At 33.8% G+C, this 27,070-nt stretch overlaps 1 protein-coding gene across 1 annotated transcript in view; it reads right to left on the bottom strand.

Moving 5' to 3' along the window:
- Positions 1 to 8,485: 8,485 nt before the first annotated feature.
- LOC306876038 (anosmin-1-like) overlaps positions 8,486 to 27,070 on the bottom strand; it is a 49,462-nt gene continuing 30,877 nt past the window's right edge. The window contains exons 7-14 of the mRNA XM_079426933.1: positions 24,041 to 24,246; positions 21,059 to 21,203; positions 20,199 to 20,342; positions 15,745 to 15,833; positions 14,365 to 14,536; positions 13,543 to 13,757; positions 10,723 to 10,861; positions 8,486 to 9,494 (exon numbers count right to left, since the gene is read on the bottom strand). Coding sequence (XP_079283059.1) covers positions 9,448 to 9,494; positions 10,723 to 10,861; positions 13,543 to 13,757; positions 14,365 to 14,536; positions 15,745 to 15,833; positions 20,199 to 20,342; positions 21,059 to 21,203; positions 24,041 to 24,246 — 1,157 coding nt within the window. The 3' untranslated portion in view covers positions 8,486 to 9,447. The remainder of the gene's footprint in view (positions 9,495 to 10,722; positions 10,862 to 13,542; positions 13,758 to 14,364; positions 14,537 to 15,744; positions 15,834 to 20,198; positions 20,343 to 21,058; positions 21,204 to 24,040; positions 24,247 to 27,070) is intronic.

Below are 27,070 nucleotides of genomic sequence, written 5' to 3'. Positions count from 1 at the left end.
CACGCTTGAGGAATTCGGCCAATCACAACGCAGTGGATAGCTGGCCAATCAGAGCACGCCTCGCCTCTCAGAACGATGAGCTTTGTAAAAATCGTAGCGTTTCAGAAAGGCAGGGCAGAGAGGAGCAACAATAATGTACAGTATGTAGAAAATAATGTGTTTTTTTAACCACATAAATACATAGAATTACACCAAATATACACTAAATAATGTTCTTTTTAGCAATGTCATATGACCCCTTTAAAAGAAAGAGTAGTGGTTAATAGGCTATTCTTCCATTGGCCTGTTTAGACAAGCCCTCTATAAAACAAACAAAGTACAACAATACATGAGAATTACAACATTTTTACTTCACATTTGCGTTATAGCATTAATTGAACGCTTGAAATAACTTCCTTCTGTAAACTGATGAGGCTTCTTATTACAGAATGAGGCACAAATTATTTTATAGTCTTCTATACAGTTATTCAGGCAACGTCGATTAGCATTGCATTAAAATATACATTATCCTCATGAAAAATACCTGAGACCATACACTGATATGGCAACAAGTGTGTAATTAGTTATTAGGTGGCAGATATGTATACTTCAGTACTGTTGTACATTATAAACCAGTACGCAATAACATATTGAGTGTAAATGATCATATATATCAAGTTTATAACGTGCCTCATTTCTTCATCAGCAGCTCAATCAGAAGACTTCACATGCTGAAACATTCAGAGATTTCAAAGACGCACAGGTCAGGAGTTTCTTCCAGCTTGTCTTATTTAAGCAGTTCTCCGTCTAATTCAAAGAACGGATGGAAAAAAGCCTCCATGACAGAGTTGATTACATCTGACCGGCTCCTGGTAGCAGAAGCAGGACTCGGGCTCCCCTCAGAGGGAAGATGACCTTTGACCCGTGCTGAAGAGCGTCCAGATCCGTGATTACACAGCATCTGTGCAACTCGATACGCACCATTGTTTCCTAACATCTCTACTTTCATTTGGACGTAACGCACCTGAAGATCATAACTGAGAAATCACGCAATACTGCAAGAAAATCATGTTCTTCTGCAGCATTTTTATCGTTTTCCAGCACAAATATTTAAACATTCCTTAATCAAGATACATTTATTGGATAAGCAACATTACATAAGATAATAAGTCTTATTAAGTTAAGTTTTCTGGAAAAAATATCAAAATTAAGTGAGCTTTTGCTTAAAACAAGAAACAGTATCTGCCAAACCTTTGATTTAGGTTTTAATTAGTATTTGTTTACAGCAGATGACCTCTAATAAAGGTGAAAAGTTTACATATCGGCAGTATTTCCAAATAAATACAGGAGGATGTTTTTCCTCGGCAGTAGAGATTCAGATAATGGGGACGCTCTTCAAACACACGCAGGCCTTCTTGACCTCTGACCTTTGCCCCGGAGGGTTCATCAAATCTAAGCTGTTTTGATTTGCCACAAATGACCCCAAAGAGCCAAAGTCACCATCTACAAGAGCCTTTCTAGGAATTTCTAGGGTGACAGAGTAAAAACCATGTCACTCAGAAAGAACAAAGTGCTAATTAAAGCAATAAACCACTCAAGGCTGTGATTTAACCACATGTTACGGGTGTGAAACAATCTTAACCGCGGTAAAATCACTGTAACCAAAGGCCTAAAGTTGCTTAATGCTTTTTAAAACAGTAAAAAAAAGTTGTAGAACGCCAATGTTCAATATTACATTTAGGTTATGGAAGCTTAAAACAAATCACAGAATAAAACAAATATAAAAAGTTAATTGCGACCTTTTCATCTCAAAATTCAAACTTTTTATTTTCATCACAACTGCAAGTTTATATCTCGTAATTTTGCCTTTTTTGCTCAGAATTCTGAGTTTACTTCTCACAATTATTTTCACAATTATTTTTCTTTCTGCCACAGAATAAAACAAAAGATAATTGTGACTTTTTAACTCACAATTCTGACTTTTCTTGTAATTGTGAGCTTATATCTCACAATTCAGACAGGTTTTCTCACAATTGTTTTGTTTCTGACACAGTTTACATCTCACAACTTTGTCTTTTTTCCTTTTCTCAGAAGTCCAAGTTTAAATCTTGAAATTGCTTTTTGTTGTTGATGTTGTTTATGCCACTGAATAAAACAAAAAAAGTAACATTTTATCTCACAATTCTGACTTTTTTTCTTGGAATTGAGAGTTTATTTTGCAGTTCTTATCAAAATTCTGAAATTGCGAGAGAAAAAAAGTGAAGTTATATAAATTCAGAATTGTGAGGAAAAAAGTGAGAATTGAGAATGAGAATACCTTTTTATTTTTTTTATTTTTTTTTATTACGTGGCAGAAATAAGCCAGATATTTACTTAAAATTGCAAGACATAAACTTGCATTTCCAAGAATAAAAGTCAGAATTGTGAAATAAATTGTTGCAGTTACCTTTTTTATTGTAAAAACAAAAACAAAACAACAACAATTGCCCGATATAAATTCAGAATTCTGAGAAAAAGTCAGAATTGCAAGATGTAAACATAATTCTGAGAAAAAAGTGAGAATTGTGAGATAAACTTTTTTTTTAATTCTGTGGCAGAAACAAGCTTCCATATTTAGTCATTTTAATAATAATGAAAAGAAGGACACTGGATATCTGACAGCTACAGGTCACACTAAACCATTACAGAATATGATGAAATATATCAGTTAGCAGATTAAAAAATAAAATAAAAAAATGAACGGCTTTTAATGCATTTATGAAATATCTGTCGTTTTTCTGCTGCGAGTCCTGGTTAATCTCTGAGTGACTCTTACTGTCAGCGACTGTGATTTGTTTCACAAACCCTTCATGCTTTGACTAACAGCTCAGTGGAGTCTGTCTCCGGGTTTCGTGTTGCCAGGAAGGTATTTTTCATGAGTAAATAATTACGGATCGTTCCCTACTATTTCATAACTTGATGGGGACACATCAGGGAGAAATGGCAGTGACGGATGTGCGGTGTTTCTGCTCGGGGATGAATATCTGCGCTCCAGCGATGACATTATGAGTGATGCTGCTAAAGTCATTAGGAGAATTTCATAATTTACTCAGCGAGCGTATATCTTTCGTAGTTCTCAAACAATACTTGAGAGAATATGGCCTTTCTGGCCGGCCTGGCTGAGGCCTTAAACACACACACACCCAGCGCTGAGAGAAATTCTGTCATTAGTCAGTGTGTGTGTGTGTGTGTGTGTGTGTGTGTGGCTTTACTCAAACACCTGCAGTCCCAGCGCAGTTTGAGATGAATGCACAACATATCGCCTCCAAAATGAACAGGAAAATCTGAGTAATTAAAGTTGGGATGTTCTTTTCATTTGTTTTCATAGAGTCAGTTGCTGATATTCTCATTTATTTCCACACTGCTGATTCACCTGTTTGTTTTAAGGTAAGACACTACAGGAAAAAAAAATATATATATATTTTCTTTAAATTTTTTCTGTCCATGCAGGCCAATTTTGAGATTTTGGGCTATTTGGCTTTTTGTAACGTTGTTTCAGACTAGCGGAAAGAAAATATCTGAAATACATTGTTTATTTTATAGCACTTTATCGTTTGTGGATTTTAATTACAGTACGTAATTGAAATATATTTAAAGGCTGTTTTCTCAAAATGAGTTTTTTCTCCACTTTAGTAAGACTCGCACACACCAAATTTTACAGTTTTGTTCTTATCTATATTCTGAAGGTTTTTACAGAGGGGTTTGTTCATATATAATTCACCTGGTTTTATACATTTTATTCCTAAAAAATATGGTGACATTTTATTTTTTCTGGCTTTTGACAGTATTTTCTGGTTTATGGTGTGATATTTTGCTTCCATAATTTGTCTTCTTTCAGCCTAGTAGACAGAAAACATCCAAAACCATTTTTCCAGTGACAAAATCCAGTGTATTTTATTGCACTTTATCTATGTGCATCAGTAAATTTAAATTGCAATCCATATCTTTTAAGGTTGTTTTCTCATAATTAGTCTTTTTTCTCAAATTCAGCAGCACTTACATATACCAAAATATACACTGTTGTTCTTGTCCATGTTCTCAAGATTTTTACTGAGGGGTTTGTTTATATTTAATTCACCTTGGTTTTATTATTGAACTTTATTTGCGTCTTTAGATTTCAATTACAATACATATTTTTAAAGGCTGTTTTCTCAAAATACAGTTTGTTTGTCCACTTCAGCAAAACTTAAATCCAATTTTATTCCTCTCATATTCTGAAGGTTTTTAATGCGGGTTTTGTTCATATTTCATTCATACTGATTTATATAAGATTTTACTCCTAAAAACATGGTGAAAATGTATTTATTTCTGGCTGCTGACAACATTTTCTGATTTATGGAGTGATAAAAATAGAAATCCAAAATCCCCCTCTGTAAAAACCTTTAAGTCTAATACGTCAACAAAAGCAAACAAAAAATTTGAACCTTGGCTTCATCCAATGTTCAGATTTATCTTCTGTAAATGTATGCAAATGTATTGGCTGATGCATAATTTGCATATTTAAACAAAAATAAGACTGCAATTTTTAATGTAATCATTCAACTGGGAAAGTATGACGATCTATTACATTTTTTACCCTATTCACTTGTAGTGTTTTCACTTAATTGGTGTCGGTGTATCTACCTACACATGGGTGCTTGAACTCAGAAACACAGTGGGTTTCTTGCATGGCACGTGTTCTCTGTTCTTCATTACATGTAGACGAAACATCCTAGCGGCTTGGCAGAATCAGTCTTTCATGTGGGTTAGTCGAGTTTCCCTCTGCAGAGTCTAACCAGAAACACCCTGGAGCCCTGAGCAAGGTCACGGGGTCTCCTGCCAGCCTGCAATATCTAATAAAAGAGAAAAGGGACAAACTGGAAAATGGTCGGATTTGGCAACACACTTCTACACATAAAGGGTGTTTTCACAATGATGCCACATAAGAGCCATTTTTGGTGAATCCTTTCGGTGAACAGTTTTAATTAGTGTGAAGAACATTTTAATAGTCAGAAGAAACTTTTGTCCAATGAAAAGTTTTGATGGATGATAAGATAATCATTCCACCTTAAGAATGTCAACAGGTGATCATTTACTGTTTGACTTTCGGCGCCAATATAGAAAATTAAAACATTTAAAGCTGGTTTAGATTGTTTAAAATTATTAAAAAGGGATGCAGAATTACTGGAATGATTGGATCTTAAACAAAACAAGACAAACATCTAAACTCTAAATTAAAAACACTAAATATTTCAATATTCACAAATAAATAAAGCAGAACAAAACATGCAACAAAACCACCAAAACAGGACCCAAAAGAGTGTATTTTTTCCCAATGATGCCACAGAGGAATCATTTTTGTTTCTTCAAAGCACATTTCAATGAACAGTTCTTAAAAGAACCATTTTAATAGTCAGAAGAACTATTTTTCCACTATAAAGAAAGAACATTTTGTGCAATGGAAAGAGTCCATGGATGTAAAATTAAATGCCAGAGAAAAACCTTAAGATTGTAGGAACATCAATAGTCGTTTACTGATTGATTTCAAAACAGTGCCCATGTAAACATTTAAAAGGTTAACGCTGATTTAGATGGTTTAAACTGATTAAAAAAGGACATTGTAGAATCCAGAAGTATTGGAATGATGGGATCAGAATCAGAATGAGCTTTATTTCCAAGTATATTTACACATACGAGGAATTTGTTTTAGTGTCAGAAGCTCCACAGTGCAACAGAAAGACAGTTTACAAATACCCAAATAGGCAATGTACAAAACAGCAAAAACACTATACAGTGGGTACGGAAAGTATTCAGACCCCCTTAAATTTTTCACAGGGGGTCTGAATACTTTCCGTACCCACTGTATATAATATAGACAATTATGTGTGTACAGGTCTGATATGTGCAAATTTGAAATGGAAAAAAATAAAAAAATTCAATAAGTGTGTTGAATAAATAATGTACTGTATAACAGAGTTGTGTGTTCCGCGTTTATTATTGAGTGTTCATGAGATGGATTGCCTGAGGGAAGAAACTGTTCCTGTGTCTGGTCGTTCTGGTGCTCAGAGCTCTGTAGCATCGACCAGACGGTAACAGTTCAAAGAGGGAGTGTGCTGGGTGTGAGGGGTCCAGAGTGATTTTACCAGCCCTTTTGCTCACTCTGGATAAGTACAGTTCTTGGAGAGTGGAGAGGGTTGTACCAATGATTCGCTCAGCAGTCCGGACTACCCTCCGTAGTCTTCTGAGGTCAGATTTGGTAGCTGAGCTGAACCAGACAGTTATTGAAGTGCAGAGGATGGATTCAATGATGGCAGAGTAGAACTGTTTCAGCAGCTCCTGTGGCAGGATGAACTTCCTCAGCTGGCGAAGAAAGTACAACCTCTGCTGGGCCTTCCTGACAATGGAGTCAATGTGAATATCCCACTTCAGGTCCTGAGAGATGGTGGTGCCCAGGAATCTGAATGACTCCACTGCAGTCACAGTGCTGTTCATGATGGTGAGTGGGGGGAGAGCAGGGGGGTTTCTCCTGAAGTCCACGATCATCTCCACAGTTTTGAGTGTGTTAAGCTCCAGGTTGTTAAGACTGCACCAGACAGCCAGCTCCTTAACCTCCTGTCAAAAACAAAAGACAAAAATACAAACAAGCCAATGTAAAGTGCCAATGTAAAAATTCAAATGGTGAATGTTGTGGGATGCAGAAGTATTGGAATGATAGAATCAAAAACAAAACATGAAAATACAAACAAAACAAAAAAAACAGTACTCAAAATAGGAAATAAATCAAATAGACCAAAACATCAAACAAAACCACCATCAAAACGCAAAACAGTACAAATGTAAATAAAGCAAACAAAAACCAAACTAAAGCTAAACAAAATGTAATACTCTTTATGTAAGCAAGACTTAAGCAGCACAGCAAAGAATGTAAATCACATGCGTCGAGATGAAAAGCGTGCAGTGAAGGTCGCGTGAGAGCTGCAGCGAAACAGAAAAGAGCAGCTGAGTACTGCGTTAATCTCCAGAACCGGTTCAGAGGAGAAAACAAGACTCGTGAAACGCTAAAGACAACGACAACAAAGACACAAGATCAAAACACCAGAGGAACTGCATGAAAGACATGCTTGCATGAAAACTCTTGATTATATTTAAAGATTATAATGAATGATCAGATTTTCTCTCTCTCTGCATATTTTTAGTGAATTTAAAAGTAGGATCCACAAAACACTGTTGATTGTCACTGTCCTTTGTTGCTCTTCAGACGTTTTGAAGGCTTCAGATGAGCGGCATGGCATTTGTTGGAAAGCAGGACTGAATAGAAGATTCTGGCTTTGACCCTGAGAGAAAGAAACCAGAGCTGAGCTCAAGAGGATTAACTCACATAGACAGTCAGGAACTAATTGATTGTGACATAATAGACCTGTACATAAACATAGTGAAAGAACATCACTGATGGATGAAGAGAACAGGGACAGAAGGTCACTGGATAATGGGCCGAAATAACTGGACTTCAGCCTTGTTTCTGGTGTAAAAAGAGCTGCCAACATTTTCAGAAAGGAAAAACACAACACTGGAGTTCAGAGCTCCCACAGCCTTCAGCGCTCAAATACTGTAACACTGAAGCAGCGAAAACACTCGCAAAACACTGCCTTATAAAGCTTTGAAACCTTCGCCAATCATTTCTTTTCAAACTAGTGATGGGCGCTTTAGAAGCACTGCTTCGTGAAGCTTTTAATATATTATACTTTAAGTTTGTAAAAGCAGTTTTGGCCTGAGCTTTTGTTGCATTTACAGTGTTTGTTGTCACCAGCGTGTGGAGTTTTGTATAGCACAAAATAAACATGAATGAACATCAGAAATATGTTGTTTCAACTACGGAAAGAAGTCAATACACCATTTTTCATGTTTAAGACCGACGTAAATCTACTCTCCTGTCTGGTTTGTTTGTTGGATAAAATGGCAGATTTGGCTATGATTGGTCAGATCGCCTGTCAATCAAACCCTGCAAAGGAGATTCGAAAAGCTTTGTTTCTTTCATTTTTTTCAATGATGTCATCTTTTCAGTTAACATGAACCAGTGTGATTTTTACCTTAGTTTTGTGCATTTGTAGACATATTTATTGACACATTTGTATAAGGAAGAGTTGTAGTTAATATTGGCCTGACTAAGCCTTCCTTAAAAGTTTTAAATAGCTTTAATATGTCTAATTGCAAAACATTTAAACAAAACATTTGCAATAGTGTTTATACATGTTTCCGTTGCAGTTTTGTTCAGCAGGTTCAACTGGTTTCTCTTATCACTACTTAAATCTTGACGTAAATCAAACTTTCCTGAATAATAACATCCCATGTAAACTCAGAGTGTTAAAGAAATGTCTTTTGAGCTTCCTGGCGATCCATAAACGGGTCGATGAACATTTTAAACAATTTTCTTTCCTTCTCTCAGATCTGAGGCTCATCAAATGTTTTTCATAAACACAGGACTACAGATGAAGGAGTAGGGATTATTTTATTATTTAAAAGTATGTACAGGTTCTATCCAGAGAATAACGGAACATATGACTATATGTACAATTCATGTTTTTTTACATTATGTCTTTACAAGAAGTTGCCTTTAAAAAAAACAATGCCTTGCTAATACATTGAAAAAATACACACACTCACGTACAAATAAAGAGTTGCAATACACACATAAATAAATATCAACATCAACATTCACTGACTGCCACAACAAATATCTCTACAGCCAAGAACATGAACAGTTTACATCATTTCATCAGAAAACACGCATATGTAATCATTAATAAACAAAACACTCTCTGTTAATCTTTAATGAAATATTGCTAACATATTAATAAGAGGCAACAACTGGATGGATCGTTCCATGTGATATTATTTAATCATGCTCATGTTGTTTTGAGTTATGAGCTAAGCATTTCCCAAAAGCATCATAAGCCTTAGTTGATCGTCAAAAAACATTGGCACCAACCATCTCTGCAATATAATTATGCTTATGATGCTTTTGGGAAATGCTGAATGGAAGAGAGCTGCATTAAGATTCTTCAGAAATAAACATGATTTTGCATTGACATGAAAGCGAGTAAATAATGACTGAATACATGAAGGTTTGACATCAGCCTTTGCTCTGTTGATGCTGAATATTCTCTGATATCAAACTGATAAACTGCAGCTGAATCACACATTCCTCCATTAAAATATAACTCGATTTCATATAGTATGGCCAAATTGACTTCACCCGTCGACATTAACTTTCTGAAATGGTGTATATTCACACATTAAACATTGCTGTTGCTAGAGAGTTCAGAGTTATTTCATAATCAAAGTTGTTGCAATGAAAACCGCAGCGCTTGAGAGCGGACGCTGAATATCTGTGGTTCCGCGTCTGTCGAAAGCTGTGATTAGCTGCACGTCGTGTTGAGTCTTCTGATCGTTTCAGTGTTTCCCAGCTGAAGACTTCTGATGATGATGAAATCGAGCTTCTGTAAAGAACAAAAACACGTGAAAACATCCATGTGAAGGATCCATATGAAATATATTCTTTTTTTTGAGAATTTCCATTGCACCAAAATGCTGAAAGTGACTATTCTAATCTGATTTTGTGGTCAGGATGCACCACATCACCTGGAAATTAGGTGGTTTTCCCAAGGTGCCGGACTGATTCAATAATGCATTTCAAAATAAGACAAAAATGCAAATGAAATAAAACAAAAACAGTCCATCTTCAAATCACCAATACATAAAATAGAACAAAACATGAAACAAAACTACCATCAAAACACAAATGTAAATAAAAAAATCAATTCTAATCTGATTTTCTTGTCGTGATGCACCGGTTGACATGGAAATGAAGTTGTGATCTGAAGGAGTCGGACCGATACACAGTAATAATCAATGCTGGGTTAATTACTTACAAATTGTCTGTTACTGATTACAAATGACATGATAGGTAATGTATGCTGGTTACTTTTGAGTAAAATTTTACTCTTGAAATATTTTGTTTACCTGCATGCTAATTAACCGACATCAGAAAACTGTGAACAAGCAAATGTGTCGTTAAACGATTTAAATTTTAACGTTTCATCTCAGGGTGACTTCAAGAAAATATTTTAGGTCAAAGGGTTTGACTGACAAAAAAGTTTGGGAATCCCTTCATCATAATATCAAATAATATGTAATTCATAAAAACTAAAGTAACTGTAATCTGATTATGAGCATTTTAAAATGTAATACAATCTAATTACTAGGGTTGGGTATCATTTTAATTTTATCAATTCCATTCCGCTTCCGATTCTTATCAATTCCCAGTTCCGATTCCGAAGTGGTTTAAAAAATGAAGTCAAACATTTATATATCAAACATATTTATGCTGTGGCTCTTTTGCAAAACATTTAATTGCCGCTGAATGCCATGCATGAACAAAAAACAGCCGGCTTCATAAAACTGGACTCGATTAAGAGCTGTTTGTGTGCAAAACGGAGCAATTCTGGATACATTTTTTTGAATGTAGGTTGTAGTTCTCTCACAATTCGGAAGAAAAAATATTAGACAATTAAACAATCCAGTGGAATTTATGAATTCAATGACTTCAAATATTTGATTTTTTTAAGTTTTTGTTACTTTTGAACAATTGATGGTCAGTTTAATGTAAAATCTGTGTCCTGAAGCAAACCCCCTCACGGTGTAATCTGCAGAATCATGTTTGCTTACTATGCTGAAGCGCCGGCTGGTCTGGCGTCTGGAAGATCTTCTTTGTCGCAGGTCCTTCTCCTGCTGCGGTGATCACCTGAACCTCTAACCTGTAGAAAGTGGCCGGCCGAAGGTTGGACACGACCAGAAGGTTATGATCCTGGAAAACAACGCAAAACACACACGGCTTTTAGACTGAATCCTCATCAGATCCTTCACAAAAAATACAGTTTTTAGGGAAATGCAACAAAAATGGTTTATACGCCACCAGTCAAAAGTTTTTGAACAGCATGATTTTTAATGTTTAATGTTTTTTTAAAGAAGACTCTTCTGCTCACCAAGCCCGCATTTATTTAATCCAAAGTACAGCATAAACAGTCAATTATAGTTTATTCTATTTGAATATATATTTACAAAAGTCATTTATTCCTGTCTTCAGTGTCACATGATCCTTCAGAAATCATCCTAATATTCTGATTTGCTGCAAAAAACAACAACAATTGTATTTATTATTATTATTATTATGTTGAAAACAGCTGAGTATAATTTTTTCAGGTTAATTTCATGAAAAGAAAGTTCAGAAGAACAGCATTTATCTGAAATAAAAATCTTTTGTAACATTATAAATGCCTTTATTATCACTTTTCATCAATTTAAAGCATCCTTGATAAAAGTATCATATAACCCCCCCCCCCCCCAAAAAAATATACTCACTCATTCAATTATACTTATTCAAAGAATCCTGAAAAAAATGAACTCAACTGCTTTAAATATTGATAATAATAATAATAATAATAATAATAAATGCATATAATAAATAATAATAATAAATCAGTAAATCAGTATATTATTATGATTTCTGAAGATCATGTGACACTGAAGACTGGAGTAATGATGCTGAAAATACAACTTTGATTTTTTTTAAATTACATTTAAGCAGATTTTCACATAAAAAAAAACTGTTATTTTAAATAGTAAAAATATTTAAAATTTTTGCTGAACTTTGGATCAAATAAATGCAGGCTTGGTGAGCAGAAGAGAATTCTTTAAAAACATTGATCAAAAACGTTTGACTATGATATGAATATGAAATGACTATGTTGTAAATTCTACAATTCTCTGGATTTTCTCTTTTCAGATTGTTCAGATCAGATTATTCCTGAAAGAAGCTCGTGTTTCTCCAACATGTTTTGGCATGAAGCGTCGTCCAGCGCCTTCATTTTCATGTTTGTCATGAGCTCATTGGAAATCCTTTAGATTTACTCGTTATGAAGAATGAAATCATCCATAAACATCACAGATTCCACATCATTCATACGCGAGTCCAATCTGATAATGATGGCGTGCCTCGACCGGCCTTCAGAAAAGATCTGAGGAATCATGCGGAAGAGAACTGGACACAATTGGATTTGATGTATTTCAATCTGATTGAGTCGATTAAAGCTGAACTGTTTGTTCTCGGAGGAGAGCAGCCAGAGTTATTGATGGAGAAGATCTGCTAGAAGTTTGACAGCGCTGATGTCAGACGAAGAATGAGCTCAAAACGACACTCATACTAATAACTACCATATGAAAACTAATCAATTATTGACTTCAAGATAAAACCTTCCCATTAGAATTGGGTGATGTAACTGGAAATTATATCTCAATATTTTTCAGCTTTATATATACTGTAATATTTAACATTTAAGATTTAAATGCTTTAAAATTATATTAATTGTATTATATATTATATGTAATGTTTTTATTATTTCATTTATAATGTAATTTATATACTCCAGATTTTTGAGAAATTCAATTTAAATATTAAATATAGTATTGTTATAATTGTAATACAATTTAATATAAATAATTGTATTATGTTAGAAATTAATGAATATTATAATATATTAATTAATGAATATAACAAATATGAATAATTATGTCTAAAACTGTAAATTATATATATATGTATATATATATATATATATATACACACATATTCGTATTTATTTATAATAAAATGTATTAATTTAATATTATTTAATATATCATTTATATATTCAGATTTTTTTTTTATTAATTTAAATACTGTATTGCTTTAACTGTGCTACCAAGGAAATTACTGGATTAATTATTTTATATATAAACGAATGAATATTATACTATATTAATGAATTAATTTTTATAAATAAGTCTGTCTATATTCTTGCTATGTAGTATTTTAATATTCTAATTTATGTACTATATAGATTTCTGATGTTATTTTATATATGAATTAATCAATATAAATATATATATATATATATATATATATATATATGTAGCTTTTTTATGTAGTAGTTAAATTTATATCTATGTGTGTGTGTGTGTGTGCATATATATAATGCATAAATAAAATATTTTTTTATTTCTGTAGTATATATATTTGTGTGTGTGTGTGTGTGTGTGTGTCAGAAATAAAAAATTCTATTTTATTTATGCATTATATTATTAATTAATATTATATAAGTTTATATTTTTATTGTCAACAAAACCATACAAATACATGATGAACATCTGATATATCGCTCAACATTACTTGATCCAGAAAGCATCCAGATACAGTCTGAGGTCTGCTTAGTTAAAGGTGACTAAAGGAGCAGCCTCCGTGCCTCATGCAGCGCTCCATTCATCAGCCGGATCCAGCGCTGGTGTTATGCACACGAGATGATTGTGTATCATATTTTACACTCTTGGACTTCAATATGTAACCGATTTTCCATGAGAGGCGCTCCGGTGAGAAACTCGGGCCAAGAACACGTAATGTAGTGTAATTTATGCAGCTTTCATGGGAGAACAGCGTGTGAGGAGACGACTCACAGGTGGCAGGATCTGAGACTGGGAAATGATGCTGTTGGGAAGGCTGTTCGGGCGGCTCGCGCTGGAAACCTCTGCCCATGTGACCTGGAAGCCCGTGACGGGCTGAAGCGACTGCCGACGCGACACCCTCCAGAGGAAACTAGCCGTCACGTTACCCTCGCGGAAGCTGAAGGACGCCGTCAGATTCTCAGGCTTCACCAAAACCTTCGCTGGCGCTGGAGAGGTTCAGAAAAATATCAAAGATATCAGGAGAACAGCAGAGAGTTCAGGGTCAGACCACACAAAACACTTCAGACTGCATCAATGAGGATGCACCAACATGTATAAATCTGACAGGTAACAGAACAATGACAAAGAACACTAATAGACTAAAAACTAATAGACATTTAAAAGAAAAACAAAACCTAAAGACAAAAACAACTAAATTATTAAAACGTCAACTTAAAATGAAAACAATTATAAAATACATAACAGAACTTGTGTGTGTGTGTGTGTGTGTGTGTGAAGTACTAAAATTACTAAGTCTGAAATTTATAAAAAATTACAAAAACATGCAACAAAGTTACTAAAACTATAATGAAATTGGAAAATAGAAAAATAAACATTCAAAAATGTAAAAATAAAAAATATATAGTTTTATATAAACCATAATAGGCTATAATATAGTAACAAAATTACATTTTCTCTTAAATAAACGTGACCCCTCCCCCCCCCCACTTTAATCCCTCAAATGTCATATTTCAAGCTAAATGTATGAACTGTATAAAGCCACATCCTGAAAACAAACACTTCCTAATTAATGATAAGCGTCTCTGTGCTTACGTGTGTCTCCGGGACAGGCGATGGGTTTGACGCTCTTGCTCTGGAGAGTGGCGCAGGACGGCGTCAGGAAGAAGATGCTCTCGTCTTTGGAGCGTTGTTTAGTGTTAAGCGAGTGAACGGTGACCCTGTACTTACAGGAGAACAGCAGACCGGGGAGATTGATGAAGTTCTCCTGAAATAGAGAAACATGTTTATCAGAGTGACCTGTGGAAGAATCCAACCACAACTGTACACTTTATGAAGAAAACAGTGGTGTTTGTTCATGCAAAAGTCTCAGGTACGATGCCAAGACCTAAGCAACACTTAAAGATATGGAAGGCAGACGGGGCCAAACGTCTTTAAATCGAATGCGTGAAATTTGACCGCATCAACACACACTGTTTTTCGCATTAACATGGTGGACAACAGCCAATTAAATTTCTGTATTTGAGACTGTATTTGCATATGTGACATGATGGTATATTGGTATATACGTATACAAACATCAGATGTCATGTTTATTCTAGTGCTGCATCCAAAATAAAAGTTTTTGTTTACATACTATATGTGTGTGTACTGTGTATATTAATTATATATATATAAATACACACACACACATATGCATGTATATATTTAAGAAAAATGTTACGTTTATATATTAAATATATTTATATATGATATAATTTATATGAATATACATATATACACGTAAATACATGTAAATATTTTCAAAATATATGCTGTATGTGTGTGTATTTATATATGCACAATAAATATACACAGTACACATATATTATGTAAACAAAAACTTTTATTTTGGATGCGATTAATCGTGATTAATCGTTTGATAGCACGAGTTTATTCATTAAGGATATCGTAATGCTTGAATGAGGGATAATGCATGGTATGCATGTGATGTCAGTCCTATGTCATAATTTGTCATGTCCTACTTAGCTGTTTAGTTTAACATTGTTTTTAAGGTAGAACATTAGCAACCCCATAGCAACACCCTGGCAACCACCCACAACACTCTAGTTTTCACCTAGCAACCAGAACACTCAACGACAACATTTAACAAGAAAACAACAATCCCATTATCTTTGTAAAAGGTAAAAATGTAGTTTTTCAGTCATGAAGCAGAAAGCGAATGCGTGTTTCCTAGCAGAAAATCTGTTTCCTAGCAGCTAGCGTGTGGCTCGGGGCCGCAGGTTAAGGCTCCGCTGGGGCCGCTCTGGGGGTTTGATAAATTCACTCCCGCTTCCTGGAAATGTGATTTTAATGCCTGTGTTTTCTTAGGCACTGGAGCACATTCTGAGCACATCATCTGAAACAACACGCGCTAATCAGCTGCAGTAATGAAGAGAAATGAGCAGAACCCCTCATGAACACTAACACACAAACCTGAGTCAGTGATTTCTGCGGCGCTCCGCTTCGGTTGTGGCTGCAGTATTCAGGCATCCACTGAACGTGATAACGGTTCACAGCAGCATCTGCAAACCAAACATCAACACGGTTTAAACATCTCACACACACACACACACACACGTTGGGTAAAAACAGCAGGAAAACATCTCTTGATTATTTGAACTAGATTTTACTGGTTTTACAGTGGATTACTTTCAAATTATACTATGGGGCCGTTGAATGCTTGAATCTGATTGGCTGACGAACGTTCTAAGGTTTGCAATTATTTTCAGGGAAACACACGGCGAACGTAGTTCCAGGCACCGCCGCATTACATGACCATATCACTTCGCCAAATGATTTGCGTTATTTCAAAGGTCCTTACAGCCTAAAACAGCAAAAGAACCAAAACCCACAACGACACTGGCCAAACAAGTAAACATAGTAAACAAAAGGATAAACACAGATCACATCTATGTTTTTGCCGCAAAATTAAGTTTTATTATGCATGGAAAGCACATACTCTATCTCTCCCTCACACACAGTTTGCACACACGATAACATAAGCGCTAATGCTGTTCGTGAGGAAAATGAACTTTAAGTTTCACTATAACTAGAGACATTGCTGCTAAACACTAGACGCACAGACTCACAGAGTTAATCTCTCTCTCTTATAACCTCGTTATTAACTGTATTAACTGCTATCAATGGCTTAAGCTTCATTACTAGGTCTAAAATGACGTCTTGGAATTAGCAACGATTAGAGGCGTTGGATGAGATGTGGAAGAAATAATCCTACTAACAATAGCCTTGAAATATATCATCTGATCAGTGTCTTGAGGTGTGGTAACCGTAGTATAAGCGGAATAATTGACTTCTGTCCGTTGAATTATTAGAAAATAATGCACACCCGAGGTGTAACGGAGTAACTCTGCTTCGCATCGTGGCCACATCCCCACCTCGGGTGTGCATTATTTTCTAATAATTCAACGGACCGAAGTCAGTTATTCCTTACTTGTAATCCATTACGGATCCCAAACTACAAGACAAAAATTGTAGTCAGTTACATAATCCATTACATTACACATTTTAGGTAACATAATCAGACTACTTTTAGATTACTTTTGATGTAACTAATTTTTCACATTGTTTTAAACAGTTTAATTTTGTATCATATTGATATCAAATACAAAGAGAAAGATTTTTTTTTTTTTTCATAAAACTAATCAAACGGCACTGTGTTTAGAAAATATAGGGGTCAAAAAAGTGAATTAAAATCATTGTTCTTTTTCTAAATTGGACTAAAAATTAAAAATAATAATAATACTAATAAATAATGATAATAATAATAATAAATTATTTTAATTTTGTAGTTTGTGCTTTAATAATTTCAAGATATTGTTTCAATCTGCATCTCACCGTTTTATCAACTACTAATTGTTTTCTAAATTAGACTGAATTAAAGAAAAAATTAATAAATATGCACTATAATCTGAAATACTGACCTACAGATATGTACAAAAACACTTCAATAAATTAGAAAATTACATACAGACACTTCAATTCTTTTTCACATTTTCTACCACCATGTTTTGAAAACACGGTGGTCAAAAAGTGCATTAAAATCATTGTATATATATATATATATGTGCCTTCAAATCATTGCAAGGTGCGAGTTGCATGAAGAGCAAATAATAACAGCATTTAAATTTTTGTCTGAACGGTTCGTCTCTGTTTCTATCTAGCGTTTATCATCATGAAGTACCTGCGCGTGTTTCTTGAAATCAGGCATTACAGTGAACAGTTCCACGATTACAGAACAGTAGAGGCTCGCTGTGCTAATCAGCAGTGTTTATGCAACGCCTCCCGTTTATTATTCCTCAAGCTGCGCCGTTTGGATGTCAAACGATATGTTTCAGATTAATAATGGAGTTGGGACGGGCTCCGGCCCTTCAGAGGGACTCGACTGCGGTCGCCAGATAAAAGAGCCTTTGAAGGAGCCGACGTGAAGCTCAGAACATTTCTGGAAGCAGAAAAAAATGGAATCGCAAAATAAACTAGTTCTGCGTCCTAAAGCTGAAAAATGCTCCATCGCACGCCGTATTCAGAGGAAGCATCTACTGAATTACTGAACATTTTATAGTTTGTGTCATATAAAGTTAAAGGCATTTTTGACATCCTGCATCTCATCACTTTATCTAGTAATTTTTCTAGACTAAATTAAAAATTTGAAAATAAATTAATTTCTTCTCAATTTTGTAGTTTATACTTTAAAAAGTTATCAACTAGCAATTTTTCTAAATTAGAAAAAAAATGTCAAATAAAAAATACATAAATATTTTATAATAAATAATTTTCTTGTTAGCGCTATAAAAATCTCAAGATATTCTGTCATCCTGCATATCACTATTTTATCAATGAATAATTGTTTCTAAATTACACCACAATAAAAAAATTCTGAAATGTTCAAAATAATTTTTCATCCTGAGTCTCACTGTTTTATCAACTAGTTAAACAAAATTAATACAAATTTGAAATGAAATAATAAATACATTTTCTAGTTTGTATTAAGAGATTTTTTTCTAGTTGAGATAGTTTGCGCTATGAAATGTTCAAGATATTCGTCATCCTGCATCTTGCTGTTTTATCAGCTAGTCATTTTTCTAAATTAGGCTAAATTAAATTTAAACAATAAATTTAATAAAGCAATTAAATTATTCTATTTTTTTTTGTTTGTTCAATAGATAAAGTCAAAGATATTTTTTGTCATCCTGCATCTTGCTGATCATGAAGTCAATTAAAAACTTGAAAGTAAATTAAATAAATAAATACAATTAAATTATTCTAAATTATTCTAGTTTGTGCTATAAAATTTTGTCATCCTGCCTCTCACTGATTATTCAACTAGTTTCCAAAAAATAAAAAAATAAAACACCAACTAACTAATTATTATATCTAGCTGTAATATCTTGTGTGGTTTTTGTCTGAAGCAGACGTGAGATTAGTTCAGCTTGGGCTGCTGCTTTGAGTCCAGCAGAATAAAAGCGCTGAGCAGGATTTGAGTCAGCAGAAACACACAACACCTCTGAACCGGAGCGAGACCACGAATCACATTAACAGCTCAGAAATGAGGGAAGAGAATCACAGTCAGCAGCTCCAACACCATTCAGAAACCAGTTAAAAAGTCTCATTTCAACTTAATTGCAATTTTTTTAAAAATAAGGATATAGAATTAAAGCTGAATAAATTAAAATGGCGTCACATCACAAATGTTGGTGTAGTTTTTAATAATATATTTCTTTTTCTTTATGGATCAAATGCATTATTTCCAGAAACATTATGTGCTATTAATAATCAAGTTGAAAAATGTAATTTGATAAAAAAATTAAATAAATTGACATTTTAATGTCAAAAGACCAAAAAAAAAAACACTTCATTTCCTAGAATGCTCTAATTTATTCCTTATTTGGTAAGTTATGTAAATATTAATGGATAAATATTTAAATGCTTATTAAAATGATCCAGTATTTAAATAAATTATACTCAGTTTTCTAGGTTGTGGTATATAATAATTAAATTCTAAATTATAATTGTAATTAAATAGCTTAAAATTGAATGGGTTTTAATGGCTGTTAATTAATGAGGGTATTGAAGTTATAATGATATACATCTATGTATTCTAAAAATCGGCATAATTATTCTAAAAATGATTCTAAAAGAGTTATCAGCTGATTCAGAATTACAAATTGATTCAGAGTTGAACTGTAAACTGATTGATTGACTGAAAAGGTTTGAACTGATTGACAGAACTGATGAATCACAGGAAGTTCATTAGACTGATGTTGAGTGTAATTGACCTATCGGTAAGCCCCTCCCCTTAAACGCAGCTGAACCAATGGCAGGCGAGTATCTGTAGGTTTCAGTATCAGAGAAACATTGGAAGATCCGAAGCTTTCATCGGTTTGATGGTATTTATGCTTCAGAAATGGAAAAACGATGTGTCTGGGTAACACAATCCTGAGAGGATAGGCAATGGAATTTATTTTTATCTATTTCCTAAACCCAAACAAAACACCAACGAAGGTCTACGTTTCAGTGCCTCTCCATATTAAACGGTTTAAACGTACATTAACTTAATCGTACTCTGCGATACATGAACAGTGTTGGTCCGGGATTGTGATGACCGTAACTTGAGACTTCTCCCGCTTGCATCTGTAAACCCTCGCTTCCAGTCTTTTATATAGACTATCCCTCCATGGCATATTTAAGTCCCACTTGAATGGTGATCCATCTGTGTCCAAAATGTATCGAAAAGGTATAAGGACAAGGTTTTCGCGCTGACCGCTGTCACTGCAAGACGGTGAGTTTGTTTGTCCGAAGAAGCAACAGTAACTAAGGGGGGCGGGGCTTACCGATAGGTCAACTGGTGTGTGTGTAGTTGTGTGTTGTACCTCCTCTCTTCTTCCAGTAGATGCGGACCTGTAGTTGTCCGTCTTGATAATACGGTGTGCCGACCTCCAGAGCGCCAGCGGCTCGCTTCATCGACACCAAACCCAGATCAGGAGCCTCCAGTCTCCTCAGCTTAGATACGGGCCCTAAACAGCACACCACACACACACACACACACATAAACAACCAGAGACACAAAGCTGATTCACACTTCTAGTGTCTATTTCAGCATCTAGTCCAGTTCTAAATGATGCTTTCCTGCCTGTGCTGAAAAAGTCTGGAAACATTATTATTTTTAAATGTTTTTAAAAAAGTCTCTTCTGTGTTCCCCAAGGCTGCATTTACTTGGACAAAAATACTGTAAAATTGTGAAATATTTTTGTAATTTAAAACAGCTGTTTTCTATGTGAATATATGTTAAACTGTAATATATTTCTGTGATCTGCAGCTGTATTTTCAGCATCATTACTCCAGTCTTCAGTGTCACATGATCTTCAGAAATCATAATAATATACTGATTTACTGCTCAACAAACATTTCTGATTATTATTAATGTTGAACACAGTTGTGCTGCGCAATATTTTTGTGGAAACTGTGATACATTTTATTTTTCAGGATTCACAGATGAATAGAAAGTTCAAAAGAACAGCATTTATTTAAAATTTTATCAATTTAAAAGCATTCATTCCTTTTCCTTCCTTTTTTAATCCTATTGACCTCAAACTGTTTTCTACATTGATAATAATCAGAAATGTTTAAGTAATGTTTCCAAACTTGCTTTGAAACAATTTTCACTCAAATCATTCGGAAGAAAAGGCCAGTAACAGTGACTGAAGTAAGCTGTCGGTGAGTTTGTTCGCACTTCTCTGGTTGTGGAGTTGTGTGTTGAACTGGACGGAGGCTTTGCTGCTCTTCAGCCGAATCTGACCCCAGTATGAGACGGCCTGGACATCCACACTGTAGCTGCTGTTGACCTGAAGACCCTCCAGATCCACGGAGCTTCTGGCCTGAAACAGCAGAAGAAAACCAGTGATTAAACTATTCATCGGTTCATCAAACAGGTCTGCCTCAAAACTACATCACTATATTAAACTCAACAGATCTGTCTTCAGTCCTGTCCTCATCTGTGCAAATAGAATTTTACTCCCAAAAATCATGTACATTTAATATATGTGAATTTACTGCTATTAATTTTATTTGTTATATATATATATATACACACACACACACACACACACACACACACACACACATATATGACACATTCAATATACAATACATCTGACATTTAATATACAGTAAATTTGATCAATATCCAATATAAATCTGATATATATATATATATATATATATATATATATAAAATATTACAAATATTTAATATATTTGACTTTCAATATAAATCTGACATATATTGAACGTAATATATTTCACATATTTAATTTATAATATATTTCAGATATATCCGAATTATAGTATAGTTAATGACTGTTAATGCGTAATATATTTAACATATTTAATATATTTGTAATTTATTCATTTACATTTATTTAAACATTTAACATATTTGACATATATTTAATGTAAATTAATTTAAGATTTAATATTTCATATATCTTACGTATATATTTAATATATATTTAACATGTATAATATATAATAATACATAAAATATTTTATATATTCAATCATATATCTGACATATTTAATATGTAATATATTTACCATATTTAATATTCAATATATTAGACATTTATATACATACATACATACATCATATTTGGCATATATATATATATATATATATATATATATATATGTATTAGAAAAATATTTACTATGTAATCACCTAATATACATTTAATATATAAAATATTTGACATATGTCAAGGGAAATTAATTTTAATGAAACGTATAACAAATACAATTTACAGCAGTAAATTTACAAATAAGTTTTTGTGAATAAGCTAGAGATAAAGTGAATTTCTTGTGAACTTGTTTGATTTCTTTGGGTTTTATTGCTGGTTTATGAGACGTGACAGAATACCAGAGTCTGCTGTTAAAGGGGTGTGATGTGCTGCTGATTCTGGAAGTGCGTTCAGACCTCAGAATGACCACTGAACTCCAAACAAACACGGGCCGTATATCAGGAACACATGTGGACACGATGAGCGTTTCTCAGCTGATCAGACTCCTGCATTCCTCCCGCAGCGTGAGCTCGGTGAGACGGGTTATAGAGCGGGTTAGTTTGGGCATTCCAGCAGCAGCGGGTCACTAACCAAACCCTGAGGAGCTGCAGCGGCTGCGTGTCAACAGAGCGATCGAGTGTCTGCATTATGAACACAGCCGCCGCAGGGTTTGCACTCAATCTACAGGAGCTTCAGTAGCAGCAGCACTTCAGCATGTCATCAGATCTTTAACCTGCCGCTGGGCTTCTGACAGATTACACACAAAAATGTTGCTTTTCATTTTTTTACATTTTAAACCTTATTGTAATGGTTCAAAACTTGGTGAGTTTCGTGGCACATGCTATATGAACTCAAAAAATTGTGGACATGATTAGAAAAGGTCTTAAAAACACTTGTGGTCTTTGCAGTTAAAATCACCACCATTAATAAGAAATATAAAAAACATTATAAAAAGCCATTTTTGGGGTGATTAGTGTAGTAGTAGTGATTGATAATTTCTAAATATGTATGGAAATGCAAAACTTGAAAATGCTCTTATAAATATACTTCTAAGCAACTATAGAATGCACAAATATATATATAAAATATACATATTACAAAATGCATATACATATATTTAATATTTTTTGTAACATTACAGACATGCACACACACATTATATATATATATATATATATATATATATATATATATATATATATATATATGTTATATACGATTAATCACAATTAATCCCACCTAACTTTAAAGTTTTTAAATATACTTTTATATTGCAATGATTTCACATTCAATCTTCAAATTAACACACAAACAACATAAAGACAGTATATTTTTAATATTTGTTTAATGTCATCATTTTTTATGACTGAAGGCCAGTATCACTGACAACAATACTACTGATGTTTTTCCCTAATATTTAATATTTTTATATATTTAAATATTTTTCCTAATATTTAACCATTGACTATAGCCATTCAATATTGCAGTATAACTGAGAGCTATCAATTTTAAAATTTGTTAGACTTTAAAAAAAAATTACTTCTAATTTAAGTTCACTTAAATTTTCACATAAACCCATTATATTAAATGTCATATTTACCTGTGTCCTTCAGCAGATATTTACAGAAATTGAGATTGAAGTTATCAAACACTAAGAGCTGCCGCTGCTGAACGTGACGCGGATCAGACACGCATCGTATTTCCTCTGAACTCTGTTTACCTTTTCTGACCCACTTCAGTCTCTACTAATGAGCTGACGAGTTGAATCGGTGTTAGATGAGACCTGCTGGGTTTGATCTGCCCATAAAGACGTTCTGCGACTGAATAAATGCACTTCTTGTCAAGAGAAAAGTGACAGGAACAGCAGTTGTGAGTGGGGTGGCCAACCTTAGGCTCCGCCCCTGCGTTAATTGCGTTAAATATTTTTAAAGCATTAAACTGAAAAAATTAATCGCCTGCGTTAATGCGCTAATTTTGACACACACACACACACACACACATATATATATATGCTCATGTAAATGCATGCTCTTGTAAATAAACTCAAATTTCCCCACAGAACATAATGAAAGGCCTGCTGTGTGATTTAAACAGTTTACAGGATGAATCTCCGTCTCTGTGTGTTTCTCTCAGTGCTTCATGGAAGCGGCTCTCACCCCGTCGCTGGTCTTCCTCCTCTTCCTCCGGGACGGGACGAGTGATTTCCCCGGGACCGTCCAGCTCCAGTAGATCTTGTAGTGATGGACGGGGAGGTCTGGCTCTGCGGGGAGAGTCCAGTTGATCCGGACCGTCAGCAGACCGTCGGGTCCCGCTGTGATGTTAGACACTCTCAGTCCAGACGGAGCTGGAGGAGGAGACGGGTCTGAACACAGAGATCAACAGAACACACTCAGAAAACACTAATAATAAAGACTCAAAGCTTCATGTGTGATTTCTGGAGTCTGACGAACCCATCTTTCTATTCACATTCATTATATACAAAACAGTGGCAAGATATTCATTCAAATGTCCAGAAATGTAAAATCACGCAGGTTTACAACAACATGAAAACAACTGAGGTCCTTTTTATGTGAACAAACACAGAATACAACAATAAAAATGACCGATCAAACCCAGAAATGCACTTTTACAATATTTATAAAGAACACTTAATTATATAATATTAAATAACATGCAGTATTATTTATATTATATAGTATTAGCTTTCATCTTTATATGTTCAGCTTTTAGTTACAACTTTTATTAATAGTTTTCAATTATTTTAGTAATTTTCAGAGCTATTATTGTTAACTACAACTAGAAGCATAAATAATATTTTCATTGCATGAAATAAAATAACCTTTAACTGAAGTAAAATAAAACTAAATAAACAAACTTATTTTATTTAAAGATGTACTAAAATAACTAAAACTAAAATAAAAATTAATAAGAAAAACAAAAACTATAAACAGAGACATTTATATAAATGCAAACAAAAATGAACAACAATATTATTAAAACTATAAAATATATATAAAATCTAAAAATAAAATATAATTAAACTATAATATTTCGATACTAAGTGCTTTAGTTATTTTATTATCTTTTATTTTAATTAAGAATAAAAAAAATAATTTATTTAATTTGCTTTATTTTTACGTTTTATTTTATTTCAGCTTAATTTCAGTTCACAATAATGATTTGTAGTTGTTTTAATTAACAACAACAACACTGCAGGTGAATTGAGAACATTTGAACCGGCATGTAGTATTGTTTTTAATTAATTATTTATTTGAAATAAATTATATATTTTTGTCTTTATGATAATGGAATTTTTGCACTGTTTTATATTTTATTTTTATTTAATAATTATACATTATATATAAATTATTTTTCTGTACATTTGAAGCAGTCCCCTGCTGGATCAGGCTCAGTATAAACTAAAGTAGAAATAAATAAAGCCAGAGTTTTCTTGCGATCGCTGAGCACATGTGAATGTGACGGTGGCGTTGTCCACATCTAAGGGAAATGATGTCATCTGTGTAGAGGAAGTGGAGTTAAGCAAATGGGATTTTAATGGGAAAATGGGCCAATCTAGAGGCAGTCGGTTCCTGTTATTGAGCCCCGTCTGAAAACCAGATGCTCGTGCAGAACGTAAATAATCAAGATAAGTCTCTGCAAATCAGCTGATCTGACCGAATGTGATATGAATAACTGTACTGACATACTCGTTAATTCTATAGAGCTCGCTGATTGAATAAAAACAAGCAAATAAATCATCAACTATAGACATTATACATCAGAAGAAGCGCTCTGCCCTCAGATCCTGCTGGGAAGCCGCTCGTATGAGTTTATAAGTCATAATTAGGGTCCTGAAGTGATTTTGGTTGGAATAAACAAGAGCGGATTGTGATCCTGTGAATAAGCAGACTCCCATGACAAGACATCACACTGACATATGAGAAATAAAGCCACAATTAGTGGACATAATGTCACAAAGCTGCAATTTACAAGCAAAACATTTACAAGAATGAACATACGATGTATTAAACACAGAGAGGAGAGCCGAGCAGGACTTCATCTTAAATGTTTTTAATGTTATAATACAAATAGCTTTTCATTTCACTTTAACAATAAGGCAGAAGTTTTACAACAAACCGATTCATTTAAATGACTGAATATAGTTCATATTACACGGCCCTGCATCATTTATGCTGAATTTGTAAATTGCTCTGGATAAAAACGTCAGCTAAATGAATAAATGTAACTGTGAATGAACCCAATGCTTGTTTATTATTAATTTATTGCTGCTGATTGTCTGATTTTCTATTTCAAGTCACACGTTCTCACTAAATATGTGCATTTCATAACATTTTGCACATTTTATTTGATGCCTAATCCCGATTTCCACTTTTTCCATGATGTAGATGATTGTTAAATGATAGATTATGAATACTGTTTTTTGTCATTAAAGCTATTGACATTTAACTGCTTTTTTGATACATGCATTAAAGCTGATGCATTTACATATATCTATATACTTTGATATGTATTGATATTTTTGAACTCAGCATCACCAAATTACACATTTTTAGGCATTTTTGGCAAATAATCAAAGATGATTTTTATTTATTTACTTATTTATATTCAGCAATGGTATATTTAGACATGGTATTAATTTATCTGCTATTGTTAAATATTCAGGTAATAAAATGCTTGGGGGGGGGGGGGACATTTAAAATAAAATTTCTGAAAACAAAATGTGCATTATCCATTCAATAATGTGTGAATCTAAAAAATAAAAATACATATAAAATTAGATTGTTCAATGTCTGGTTTCTGATATTTAGCAGCTGGTGCTGAGGCACATATAAAGCTGATGTAAACATACTTTCCTGGAAAAGATATGATAACAGATATCAGTGAAACGAGTGTGATGAGAAAACACACCTGTTTCTGTAACACAGCTAAACTCCCAGTGTGTGGGAGAGCTCTGCAGAAAATACATCTACAGCACATTTAACAAGCTAACATGAGATAGAAAAAGAAAGCAATGCGAGTCAGTTTAGATATCGGCTTTTCTTTGACCCAAATGAGGCTGTCTTTGACATAAGACTATTCTAGTTTTAGTTTCAATAACAAGACGACAAGTGACCTGAGAAAATGTACCCATCATGAAACAGTACGTTGCATTATTATTATTTTTT

Source organism: Barbus barbus, assembly GCF_936440315.1.
Source record: "Barbus barbus genome assembly, chromosome: 10".
Lineage (NCBI taxonomy): Eukaryota > Metazoa > Chordata > Actinopteri > Cypriniformes > Cyprinidae > Barbus > Barbus barbus.
The sequence above is the reverse complement of the archived record's forward strand: the minus strand, read 5'-3'. Positions and strand labels throughout refer to the sequence as shown.